The 12,454-nt window shown below is 39.9% G+C and overlaps 2 protein-coding genes across 3 annotated transcripts; both read right to left on the reverse strand.

Annotated features, from left to right (window-relative positions):
* Window positions 1-831: 831 nt before the first annotated feature.
* Window positions 832-2,856, reverse strand: LOC310873409 (uncharacterized protein). Of its 2 annotated transcripts, none has more exons than XM_083785779.1 (2): window positions 2,743-2,856; window positions 832-2,294 (listed from the first exon to the last, which is right to left on the reverse strand). In XM_083785779.1, the coding sequence occupies exons 1-2, from the start codon at window positions 2,770-2,772 to the stop codon at window positions 1,590-1,592; spliced, it is 735 nt and encodes a 244-aa protein (XP_083641905.1). In that variant the 5' UTR covers window positions 2,773-2,856; the 3' UTR covers window positions 832-1,589. The 2 variants fall into 2 exon arrangements, with proteins under 2 accessions (XP_083641905.1, XP_083641906.1); XM_083785780.1 differs by having other exon boundaries at window positions 2,638-2,850.
* Window positions 2,857-3,211: 355 nt separating this feature from the next.
* Window positions 3,212-8,035, reverse strand: LOC310873214 (ATP synthase subunit O, mitochondrial-like). The gene is made up of 7 exons (XM_083785549.1): window positions 7,935-8,035; window positions 7,617-7,664; window positions 7,365-7,475; window positions 6,204-6,333; window positions 5,494-5,606; window positions 4,193-4,279; window positions 3,212-3,475 (listed from the first exon to the last, which is right to left on the reverse strand). Exons 1-7 carry the CDS (start codon window positions 7,959-7,961, stop codon window positions 3,365-3,367), a joined length of 627 nt encoding a protein of 208 aa, XP_083641675.1. The 5' UTR covers window positions 7,962-8,035; the 3' UTR covers window positions 3,212-3,364.
* Between the last annotated feature and the right edge of the window lie 4,419 nt (window positions 8,036-12,454).

Raw genomic sequence — 12,454 nt, forward strand, 5'->3', positions numbered from 1 at the left:
CCTGTGTGCTGTGTAATGAAACTTCGTGCGCCATGTTGTTGCCTCTGCTCTGTCTGGAGAAGATTCTTGACATGAGGAAATCTAGGCCGCTAGGTGCTCTACAGGAAAAGGAAAAAAGAGTCACCGGCAATAAACGTGTCAGTGTTGCGAATTCTACTACTTTCAAATAATGACCCGGGCCTATTATGTTCTCGTGCTGGGTTCTATGAATGTATAAGGGCATTATGACTATGAAAACTGATTTATCCCCAAAATGCGCATGTCGCCACGACATACAATAAGACACGCTGCCTCCTGCAGTGGGCCAGTCCCGGGCCGGTGGATCATTACACAAAGCCCGGCCAGGGGCATTGATCCCATCGAATACTTACCTTTCTGTGCTACAGAACTGAACTGCTCGGCCTCGGGTACATTTTTGATACGGTGGTTACAGATTTTTCATAAGCTTTCTGGCAGGCTGACGGTGACCGCATGAGACTGACGGAGTAACCATGAACAGATACTTAACCCCCACCCCAAACATAGGCCTACATAAAGGATAATTTGCTTGGTGTGTTCACCTTACCCTTTTCCTCTACTTTTTCAAAACACGATATAGGTCCATTATATAATGTAAAAGCGTAACGTACACTCACACAATACATGATTAATACGATTTAAAAAATGAAGGTATTACTATTGTCTGGGGACATGAGACCCCTTGTGTCTACTTCAAGAATTGCATGCTTCGTGCTAATGACATGTACTTACAGTAGACTACATTAATCAAATCCACCAGAAGTAAGGACTAGCCTATAATGTCCTTATACTCCTTATAGTATAGTAAAGTCATCACAATTTATTTCCTTTATTTTGGTTTGACACATCACATTAGCTTTTAATACATAGTCCAAGCATTTGTGTTGGCTTGTTATTACTTAACAGCATAACAACATACATTTTAATCTGCATTGATTATCAAGTGATAGCTGGATGGAACAAAGAGGCCACATACACAGTCCAAAACCATATTCACAAAGTGTAGAATTCAAATGGATACCCATTATGTGTTGAGTTTTTAAATTTAAGTGAATAAATCCGATTCCTTTATGATACTGTATTGTAGAAAGAAAAGGGAAACATATCACACTAAGACAACACAAACAAGAACTCCACATACTTTGAAGAAATAGCTTTGCAAATGTTCCTATTAAAATGTATTTTTTTTGTTTTCTTTTCTTTATGAAAGTAGAAAATATGAGAACAAGACAACAGAGTATAGTGTATAGTATTAATAAAGCACAATAACAAATATAATGACTCAAATCCCAAAACAAAAATATTAAGAAAAGCATCCTTTCTCTATGATGAATACATTGTATGCCTAGGCTATTATGCATGCATCTCTGTTAAACAGGATAACATACTTCAGAGGAGTGATTATTGTAAAACGATGAGACGAGGAGAATGTCCACACTGTACAACGGTAAGTCATTCACGGACTACTTAAGTCATGAAGTTTTTCCTCTCACGCCTTCAGAGAGAAGCATTCCACTGAACAAACTCTTGACAGATGTGTTTAAAGCAGTGGAAAGTGAGCAAGCTGCTAGCTACTCATTGTTGCCTTCTACTTTGTTGCTGGGCTCACATAGGTCTCTTTTCTGCATCATGGTGTAAGGGAAGGTCAAGGGTGGTGTAACATCACAGCTAGTGTAGTCCAGTTTCTTGGAACCACTGCAATTCAAGACAGTTGGATTGCTGAAGTCCAGTTTCTTTGTACCCTCACAGCTGCCATACTGCTGCAACTTCTTAAGCCGAGCAAGGCTTTTTATGCTGCCAGGTGGCCTCCCGGGACTGACCTTATACCCTGCTGCTTTGGTGGTGCCAAGCGGCCTTCCTGGACTAGTTTTGAACCCTGCAGCCTTAGTGGTCCCCAATGGACGTCCAGTACTCGTACGGTACCCAGCTAACTTTGTGGTCCCCGCTGGTCTCCCTCGCCTGCCTGATTTCACAATACCTTTCTTCTTCTTGGAGCCATCAGACCCAGCTGGTGCCTCGGTGCTTCTATTTCTCACAGTTTGGGGCTGGAAATCATTTGGGGTGTCCTGCATTTGACATGCCACGGGCTTGTGTAAGCCCTGTGGCAAAGGGTGCAAGTTTGAAAGGGACAGCTGCAAAGCAGGGCTTGGTGAAGGGTAGAATTTGTTGGCCTGCGTGGTACATAAGTCAAAGTGACTGGCAGAGTGCTGACAATCTTCTGACAGTCCGCTCATGCAATAGTCATTACCGCCACTGGTCACTTGGTGCATCATTTTCTGTTGGTACAAAGGAGAAAGACAAATACAAACGTAAATAGTTGATGGTGTGGTGGTGGTGTGTGTGGGGGGAGCAATAGTGAACATTACATGTAGAGCTATCTATATTTAAACGGAGACGCAAACAGAATAAAACCTTCTGTTTTTTAATAGTCTACTTTTGATTTGGTAAAGCTGAGCATCTCCGCTGAAGAGACAAAATGCATTGCCAAGACAAAAGGATGCAGAGACGCGTTCGTTACCCGTACACAGAATTATTACTATTGGAAATATATACATATTCTCGGTTGTTATATATACACAATGTTCAAATATTTAAACAATGCAAATTATAAGGACGTACCTCATTTGTAGGCGGAACATGGAATTGAAAGGGTTAAATTCGGATCAGATACATTTTTGGCGATTGACAGCCATAACATCTGTAAAAGGATGCATGCAAACCTACGCCCCAGTGTCCATGAATGCCGTCTTGCATCAGGATTGCGACTTGCGATGGTTATTTCATGCTTTTTTATTTCTTTTGAGCAGAGGTTGAGATGATAGAGGCAGCCATTTTGTTTGAGGAAAAAAAAAAAGTAATAAAATAGATGTACAGCTCGCGCATGCGCCCCATGGCGTTGTAGAAGTGCTACAACTCTTCTGCTTGCTCTGGAAAATGTTTCCATTCAATCCACGTGTTACTGTCAATACGGTAACAAATACTCAGCTTTTCTGTGTTCTAACAAAGCAATACATCAATGTGATAACAAAGAACAGTAAAAAATGTTGGGCTCCCAAGATATTTAACCTAGTAGACACTAAGAGTAAATATAGGATCATAAATGCCTAAATTGTAAATATAATCTTGATATATAGGCTATAATACAAATATTGTGTCAATGAAATTGCTGCCTGTCAAACACAAAACAGTGTACCGCTTTTAGAAGTTTTTATTACATTAAGAACAACTCGACAATAGACACTGGCTTTGCAGAAATAGCAGTGTTGGAACCGGTAGCAATGTACAATTTATAAGCATTTCCCCCCATGTTCGCTTTCCAGGCGGTCCACGGTTCAGTCCACAGGACTTAGGTTTCCTTGATGAGCTTGGTCAGTTTCTGAATCTTCGTTTTGGTGGACATGTCCACATACTTGTCTCCAATACTGATGATCATTCCACCAAGAATGGAGGGGTCAGACTGTAAGGAGGGAAGGTAAATATTCAATAATTATTATTATAAAGTACATTTACCTTTCATAGAATGTAGCAAAAAATGCTTTGTATAATTGAGAATGAACAAAAAACGTCCACATACAATAACATACATTTTCTCCCAATTCATACAATCAAATTTGACCAATTACTATTATTACACTAAGTCTTAACCCTCTAACACCCGCATTAATTTCTACTTGCAAAAAATAGATTTCAACCTTACTACTACTAGGACTGACACTAAAACATATGTTAAAAAAAATAAAAAAATAAAGTTTGATGGAAAATTTATAATAATTATATAATAATATAAAAAAATCATAATTTACATTTGGGGGATATCTTTCACAATAATGAATAAAACATGTTCTAGACATTCTAATGATCACAAAAAAAACATTACAATTATTTTACCTACTTTTATTAGGGTAAAGGTCAAAAGTCTTAGGTTAAAAAAAATTCAAAATCGCACAGAGTCCAGACATTTTTAATTTGTGTGAATTTCAGCCTCTGTGGGGGGTATTTATATGCAAATATCATGACCAATGTCATTGAAATGGCATTGCAATGAACATCACTGATGACATTTAGGTGAAAAAAGAACAGAAAAAAATTATAATAATTTAGTAATTAAATAAAATAAAATTGTTGCTAAAAAGCAACGCTGGGTGTTAGAGGGATCTCTGGAAAAAATGTCTACCTTTGTTTCCAGCTGGATAGTTTCATTATTCTTAATGAAACCCTTGAGGGCAACTTTCAGGTCAGCAAGGTTGGCTTCATCCAAAGGCTGAAATGGAAGCAAATGTTTCACTAAAGTCAAAGTTACTGGTGAACAACATTACAACAGATGTGCAAACAAACGCCTTTTTAACCCATTTAGGCCGAAGGCCGATTCTAAAAACGCCTTCTAAAGCCTGACCTAAGTTTTCTGAAAAACTTCAAATATGTATATAGCAGCATAATTTATTTTGTATTTTTTTAATACTGTACATACAGTACAGAACCCATATATGGGTTCCGGCCTGAGGGGGTAAAACACCAAAAGGGGTTCCCGCCCAGAATGGGTTTAAACATCATGGTAGGACCGTAGGAGTGTGTGTGAAATGGCAGACATGTATTACACAAAGTGCTTTAGAACTTTGTGAGTATTACATGACATTGAGAAACAATTGATGGATAACTAAACTAAAGCAGCTTCTATTACTACTTACTCAGAGATTAAAATAGGGTGCATTTTGCATCCCAAAACGCAGTTTATAGTTAAGGGACGCAATAAAAAAAAGACCTCTGCATCCACAGGATGCACTACTGTACTGTTTTTTTTATTCTAGTTTATTTTGCTAGCTTTAATTATAATCATTTATTCTTCTGTTTTCTACATGAATATAACCACATTATAACCATATAAAATGAAATGGGAGTTAAATGCTGCAAATTGTAAAAATGGCAAAATATGACTCCTAACGTTGTTGAAGTGGGAATCATCAAATGTCCCTGGGACTCATCTAAAAAGACCATCCCTGCATTCCGGGACTCATTACATTGAAAACCCATTTACATCACTGCTATTTCGGGCATGCCTTTAGATGAAAGAACAAAACACACCATGCAACACCATCATACATTGAAGTATAAAATAGGGCTCAACTAATTAAGCCCCAATATGACCTGACATTTTTTTGAGTGGTGCAACCACCACTCCCTTACGGAGCTGTCCAACGTCCAAAATGGTTGAGAAATGACAGTTACCATGTGGGGGTCCCTCTACTGTACCGTCACACCCGAAATCATCTCTCTCTCTATATATATATATATATATATATATATACGTATACATATAGTTGAGTGTGTGTGTAAGGCTGCGCAACAGTGACACTTGGTGGTCCACAACTTTTGTGCAAAAAAAAGATACAAGGTTACTGTCTGACAGCAACGATATAGCCCATCAGTTGAGCAGCATGAAAATGAGTGCCGTGCACATGCATGTTGAGTGGTTCTTACATGAGCGGTGGTGACAGAACAGAGGACCTCTCCACGGTGAGCACTCATCATCTTCCCAAAGGCAGTGATCACATTCGCAGTTATTGGCAGTCTGCCATTGTCAGACAAAACATCTGGACAACAATAAAGTTTATCAATTCAAAAATATTATTTTCCAGAAAACCATGTTCTTGCATTTTGTCAGTAATACATTTGATACACTTGAGCCTTTTGGTTAGCTAGAAATTAAATGCAATACAGCTCTGTTCATTTATTGTTCTCATCTTTAAACCAAGTAATAGAAAAGCATCAATGGCGACTTAAGTATCATCAATAATAGCATCAATATAATAACAATTATGATCCCCAATCCAAAAGGTGGTGGAGATTTCAATAGAGATGCCAAATCTGAATGAAATGTTTGGTCAACTGATGATTTTCCTAGTTACCTGGAATAACCTATAAGCTTTAAACCTACCATACCCATTTTGGGAATGTCATAGATGAAATGTTTCATTATTTTCAAAGATATTTACAAGCTGTATATTGGATATTTTTGGTGGTTAAGATCTGGACTAAAATATCTATACCTGGTTGAATACATTTTGATAAAGGGCAGGGACATATTTAAGAAGCGTTAAGATAATGTTGCCGGTCAAGTGGCTCAGTTTGCAAAGGCCACAAAACTGCACCCATATAGGGCTAGGCTACAAACAACTAATTTAACTTACTGATGAAGTTGATGGTGGTTTGTGAGACCTTAGCCTTGGTAAGAGCAGCACCGATTGTCTGCATTTTGAGGTTACGTTTCACAAAGGGGTCCATGACAATACTGGAAATCTTGGGGTCCTTGATGATGGTCTGAGGGAACAAGCCAAGTGGAATCAAGGTCTGAATAATACTTTAGATGCCCATGTAATGCAAAAGAATTAAACAAAGATGCACAGTGGAGACAATTTTAAACAGTTGAGTCCGCCTTCTGTATCCAGTAATTTCCACACACTCCAGACAGGATAACAAACTGACAAAACAAAATTATCCCTGTGAATCCATTTGTTTTGCCACTGAATGAGATTCACCTCCATAAACAGATCAACATATGACTTCAGTTGGAAAAACATTCAACTTTGCCAATGAGGTTAGCAGATTTCTGCCAGCATTGCATCCACAAATGAGGGTGCTGGGAAAGAACGTTTAATTTTAATTGAATGTTCAATGTGACTCCGTACCTCCCTGGCTGTGACAGCCAATATTTATTTCAAAATGTGACGATGCAGAAGAGGCTGACACATCTAGCTGTAATGCATGTGCAATGTTACAGTAACATTAGACATTTCATGACAGCAACACACACGGGAATGCAAGGCTGTTTGCGCAATAATTCCAGGCAAAATGGCTTTATTTAACACCACTATGCAATTAATGTCCATGCAGACATGAGTTTATTTTCCTTGTAAAACTTCTGCAGTGCAGTTTTAAATTCATTTTTAGGGTGTTCTGCACCTGGCTTTGTTGTGAACAGTGCACTTCATTGAGTTACTATAACGTGCAGCTATTGTGTGTGCAAAAAAACTAAAAACAGACTACCATTGATGGTCGTCTATTACAGCTACCAGGTAAAACATACATTGGGGGGTAGCATGTAGTATGTACAACAATATGGTGTAGCTTTAGTCATACTTGAGCTCAGCATTGTAGAAAGTAGAAACAAAAACAAAACAGGTAACAAAACAATACAAATAAAGTAGACATTATACAAAATTAACCAAATATATACAATAATCATATAATCTGAAGCTATATTCATTTTTCATACAATATTCTAATCTAAAGTAATGTGATGATATTTTTCTAAAATATTGTACAGTTGTTTCTCCTAACCCATGACTTACAGAAACTGTGATCAATTCTTGCTCCACCTGCTCCAGTTGTTTCTGCTTGCTGGCAGCAGAGTACAGAGCAGTGGCATAGCGGCCCTCCACTCCATAAACCTGGATAGGAGGCTAAAGGGAGACATTTGTAAAGTCAAGCATGGAGAAAAGAGTTGTCCCATTCATTTTATACAAAAACAATACATTATTTTTGGTCTAGGCCTGGGACTGGGAGTTGGGATTATATATATTTTTACTAGGTTTAATACTTACTCTAACCAGAGCGGCATGTCTGATCGCAGACGAGCTGAACTGACGGATCTGGAAGAAAACATATGTGTGTGATTCAAGTGATTCAATATGACCTAGAACCAGAGCAGAATCATACACCTAGTCTGCAACAGCTAGCTGTTAGCTAAGCACATTAGCTGACATTCAAGCGCAAGGCCCCGTATAGACATCTTAATAATATTTAGCATCGTATCCCGATATGCAAAGTGCGTTCTACATCAAAAGCAATATTTGCCGTTGGCATTGATGAGTAGGGGTCATTTTACACAAAGAATCGACAAAAATCATTGAATATCTTACCTGCTGTCCTAGTATGTGTGCTGCCATTTTCTCCTACAGCTGTCTGCGGGGTCGAACTGACGAACTTAATGCGCATGTGCGGCTCGCCGGCTGAGTAGAATAGTATCCTGTTATGGGCAATGTAGTTTTCTTTTGACGGGTCAACGTCAACGTCAGGCTTTCCACCGCAGGTCAAATCAAGGCTCTGGTCAAATCTAGACCAGACCGTGGTGATCATCTTGTGTAGGGCAGCTAGGGCTTTACGCTAATGTTACGTTATATTCATATGTCTACCCAGTACGTGTTGCCCCTGAAAGAATAGCACATACGTGATATAAATAACAATGGAGATTAAATGTTTTCAATTTTCACCGACTACAAGGTGGATGGACGACGGACGTACAAAAAAGGTCAAACTTCAACAATGTAAGCAACGTTAATTACATTAATGGTCCACAAGAGGGCGTTAGATTTACATTTTTCATGGGTGGCTATTTTGGATGACGTCATCCAAGCGCGCAACGGCTGCAGCATTAGTGATTGATCACGACACAACTGAAATCAATATGTTGACAAAGAAAATTGCCAATAAATGCGTTAGTCGTTCAGATTGAGGCCTGTAGACAACGAAGCAAAATTTGTCAAGATAAACCCAGTCAGGATATTGTTTCAGTTATCCGGGCTTCAGTGAACACTGAACAATCGCACGAACGGTGGTAAGTCAACCATGTTTGAACCCAATAGGCCATAGATTTATCTATTCGTCATAATTGTATCATAAAAGCCGGTAAGCCACCCGGACGGGATTATGGTTAATTCATTGAACAAGCGAGACCCTCTTGTAAACAAGTGTAATGCTTTAGGTCGTGTCGTCCACTCAGTCACAGTTAACTTGAAATGTACTGTAATTCCGCAAACTGTTAATAAATACTTCAATCGATCAATCATTCATATAAGAAGGCTAAATCACAGTTAGGCTTTATCAATGTTGGGGGATGTCTAGCTCTGGTCCATAGCCTTACTGCTTTGATTCTGCCCTGCATTGCAGGCTATGGACTAGCCCTCCAAGCAGGACCCAATGCTACTGAAGTTTCTGACATTTTTTAGACTTGATTGATTGATTGAAATCTTTATTAACAGTTTGTAGAATTTACAGTACATTTTAAGCACAAACTCAATACAAAGACTGTCAACTGTGAGTGGACGACCCAATTAAGCATTACACTTGTTTACAACAGGGTCCACATTGTTCAATTCATCAAAACATTTAAAGACATACAAACATTTAGAGACATACAAATAGACATTTCTCTGTAGGTAAAGAACAGAACAGGAATTCATCATAAACCAGACCCAGAGCATTGGGTCCTATTCCACCTCCACCCTGCCACCGGGTACGCACACATATATAAACGTAAACAACTTCGGATAAGTCCTTCTGCGCTCTTTCAGGACTTTGTTTCGTGTGAGGGCTTCTGAATGTGTGAACTTTAAGTACCTATAAATACCGCTGCGAATATCTCCTGTGGCGCGGAAGCCGTTAAGTATTTTTAATCTTTGTTTGACCGATTTGGTCGCTTTGATTCTTCTCTTCCTTACTTGTTTATTGACACCTCATTGTACCGCCTATCTGGCTAGCTAGTGGCGCTATAGCTATGACAGAGCAGATCAGAGGCAGGGCTGCACAAGCCAACCGCACACCGGGAGGCGGTACAATAAACGGTAAACAAACAAGAAGAAATAAAGCGACCAAATCGGTCAAACAAAGATTAAAAATACTTAACGGCTTCCGCGCCACAGGAGATATTCGCAGCGGTTTGTATAGGTACTTATAGTTCACAAATTCAGAATAACTTAAACTAAAAAAGGCTGTCAAACGCCGCAGATACGATCTTAGAGAGAATATTTATGTCCGCGTTCCAGAATTCCCATACGAAAATATAGTTATGAGCAGGCCAGGGATCCTACATAAAACTCATCCAAATTTCAGAAAAGCTTTATGGAGGGTCCCGAAAGGGGCTAGTCCATAGCCTTACTGCTTTGATTCTGCCCTGCATTGCAGGCTATGGACCAGAGCTAGGGGATGTCATTGTTTAAGTTCATTCAAATAATGTGAGGAACTGAGGATCCTTGACATTTGAGTCTAGAAACTCTGTCCCACTGCTCAGTGTAGTGCCAGACTGCCAGTGCCCATTTCTTAGTTTTAGTCTCCAGAGATAGGAAAAGTTGCGACAGGTTGGTCAGACTCATAATGCAGTTACTTTCTTCTCTTTATTATCATTTGGTGACTTGTCTGAGGTATTACTAGTCTTCATTATCAGAGCCTTCCCCATTTGACGCTTAACACGTACACTTAAATTAAACAATATTTTGGCAAGTTGCCATGGCATCACCCTGTGCCATCTATCTCCTGGCCTCTGGTACTCTTTATTTTATTTTTTTCCAGATCCCCTTAACTAATTATTATTATTATTGATAGAAGTAGCAGCAGTTGTATTGGTAAAGATCAGATGTATGTTTTTCTGCATCTGTCCTGTGTTCCTGTACTGCCTGAATTTCCCCGGCCTATACTATATAGGCCTGTATACCATTACCCACTTTGCCTAATGTGTGTCGTCTTGTATCTACTCTCATTGTACCCAGACCACAGGAACAACAATTTTGCTGAAGAGGCACTTCCTTTACTGTCACTATGGCTCCTCGCCGCAAATCAAATCCTGAAACGCGCAGAAAACAAGAAAGAGATAGAAAGCGTCAAGCTCGCATGGAAGAAACAACAGAAGATGCAAACCGTCGCCGGGCTGCACACAGACAAGCCGTGGCACAGCGAAGAGCGCAGGAAACGGAAGAGGACAAGCAGCAACGCCGAGAGTTGCAGAGACAGCACGTCGCGAAGCGCAGAGCGAAGGCCGCGAAAGAACATTTAGAGGCACAAGCCGTAGAGCAGTATCTAGAACCCATAGAAACATATGACCAAGAGCACACAGAAGCTATAAACCGTCGCAGAGCTACACAGAGACAAGCCGTGGCACAGCGAAGAGCGCAAGAAACGGAAGAGGACAAGCAGCAACGCCGAGCTTTGCAGAGACAACACGTTGCGAAGCGCAGAGCGAAGGCCGCAAAACATTTAGACCTGCAAGCCATGCAGCAGGCCCTACAACCATACACAGAAACATGTGACCAAGAGCACACAGAAGAAACGACAGAAGCTGCAAACCGTCGCAGAGCTGCAAACAGACAAGCCGTGGCACAACGAAGAGCACAAGAAACGGAAGAGGACAAGCAGCAACGCCGAGCGTTGCAGAGACAACACGTCGCGAAGCGCAGAGCGAAGGCCGCAAAACAACATTTAGAGGCGCAAGCCATGCAGCAGTCTCTAGAACCATACATAGAAACATGTGACCAAGAGCACACAGAGCACATTGGGGGGAGGGAAGTGCCCAAAGTTGTCTTGACAAAGATGGAACCTATACGTTGAAGTCATAGACCGTAAGGTTGAAGTCCAAATGTAATATTTGATCTAATAGGAACTGTTTGTTTTCATTAAATACATATTGTCACTGACTAGTACTAAAGTCAAATGCACTCCAATAATTTCTGAGCTTTTCAACTCCCATCTTTAAAATATTGTGACGTTATTACTCCCCACAGAATTGTTGGATGTCCAAGTACCCTGAGCACGATACTCTTAAGTCCTAACCACACCAAAGGGTGTGAAAAATGGGTTACAAAATCGTGGGATAAAACATAAAATAAAATAAAAGAATCATCCAAAAGAAGGCACCTCACCAGGCAGCATTTTAAGCTCCTCTGATAGGTATGCCCTGTCCCTTTCCTGCCTTAGTTTGAGTATTTGCATTTTCCATCTGATTGATTTGAGACATGGCCAATATGTCTGTCTAGTCTCGTCCGTCTGTTATAGTCTAAAATATATTAGGCCTTTCCCAACCTTAACTGGGTTATTCAGGACTCCATCTTTCCCCTAACCTTTAAAAGTTTTATGTCGTGGCTCTGTGTAGAGGATACCTTTGTATAACTTCAAGTCTTTATTTAATAATTGAATTTGGTGCTATTACTTGTAATGTTTAGACGGTAGATAACACCTACTGTCTGTTATGCTTTGTTATGTACAGTAGATGACTATAGTATGTGCCACTGATACTCTGTTCTATTTACAGCAGATAACTATCCTGTTCGAATACCAAACAACTCGCCCCTTTACCAACTTGCCCCGGGTGTAAAGCCGGCGGAACTGCGCGGCCTGGTATTCCTAAAGTAACCTAAGTAAATGATGCTAACGGTTAAGCCTAAACTTAACCTCAGTAAAACTATGCCTGAACCTAACCCTATACCTAAACTTAACCTCAGTAAAACTATGCCTGAACCTAACCCTATACCTAAACTTAACCTCAGTAAAACTATGCCTAACCCTAAACTTATTTCTAACCTTTATTCTCAGTAAAACAAAATAAAGAATACATGAACCGCGGCACAGAGGAAAAATCGAGGGGCGAGATGGTTTAGGGGTGACTGTACCTGAT

Source organism: Protomyctophum parallelum (genome assembly GCF_964188405.1).
Source record: "Protomyctophum parallelum genome assembly, chromosome: 16".
Lineage (NCBI taxonomy): Eukaryota > Metazoa > Chordata > Actinopteri > Myctophiformes > Myctophidae > Protomyctophum > Protomyctophum parallelum.

Coding starts and splice junctions, on each gene's coding strand:
- LOC310873214 (XM_083785549.1), bottom strand. CDS start 7,961: ATGGCAGCACACATACTAGGACAGCAG. Junction 7,476..7,616: donor GACATGCCGCTCTGGTTAGA/GTAAGTATTAAA, acceptor GTCTCCCTTTAG/CCTCCTATCCAGGTTTATGG. Junction 5,607..6,203: donor AACCACCATCAACTTCATCA/GTAAGTTAAATT, acceptor ATTGTTGTCCAG/ATGTTTTGTCTGACAATGGC.
- LOC310873409 (XM_083785779.1), bottom strand. CDS start 2,772: ATGCAAGACGGCATTCATGGACACTGGGGC. Junction 2,295..2,742: donor GCATTCATGGACACTGGGGC/GTAGGTTTGCAT, acceptor TTGTACCAACAG/AAAATGATGCACCAAGTGAC.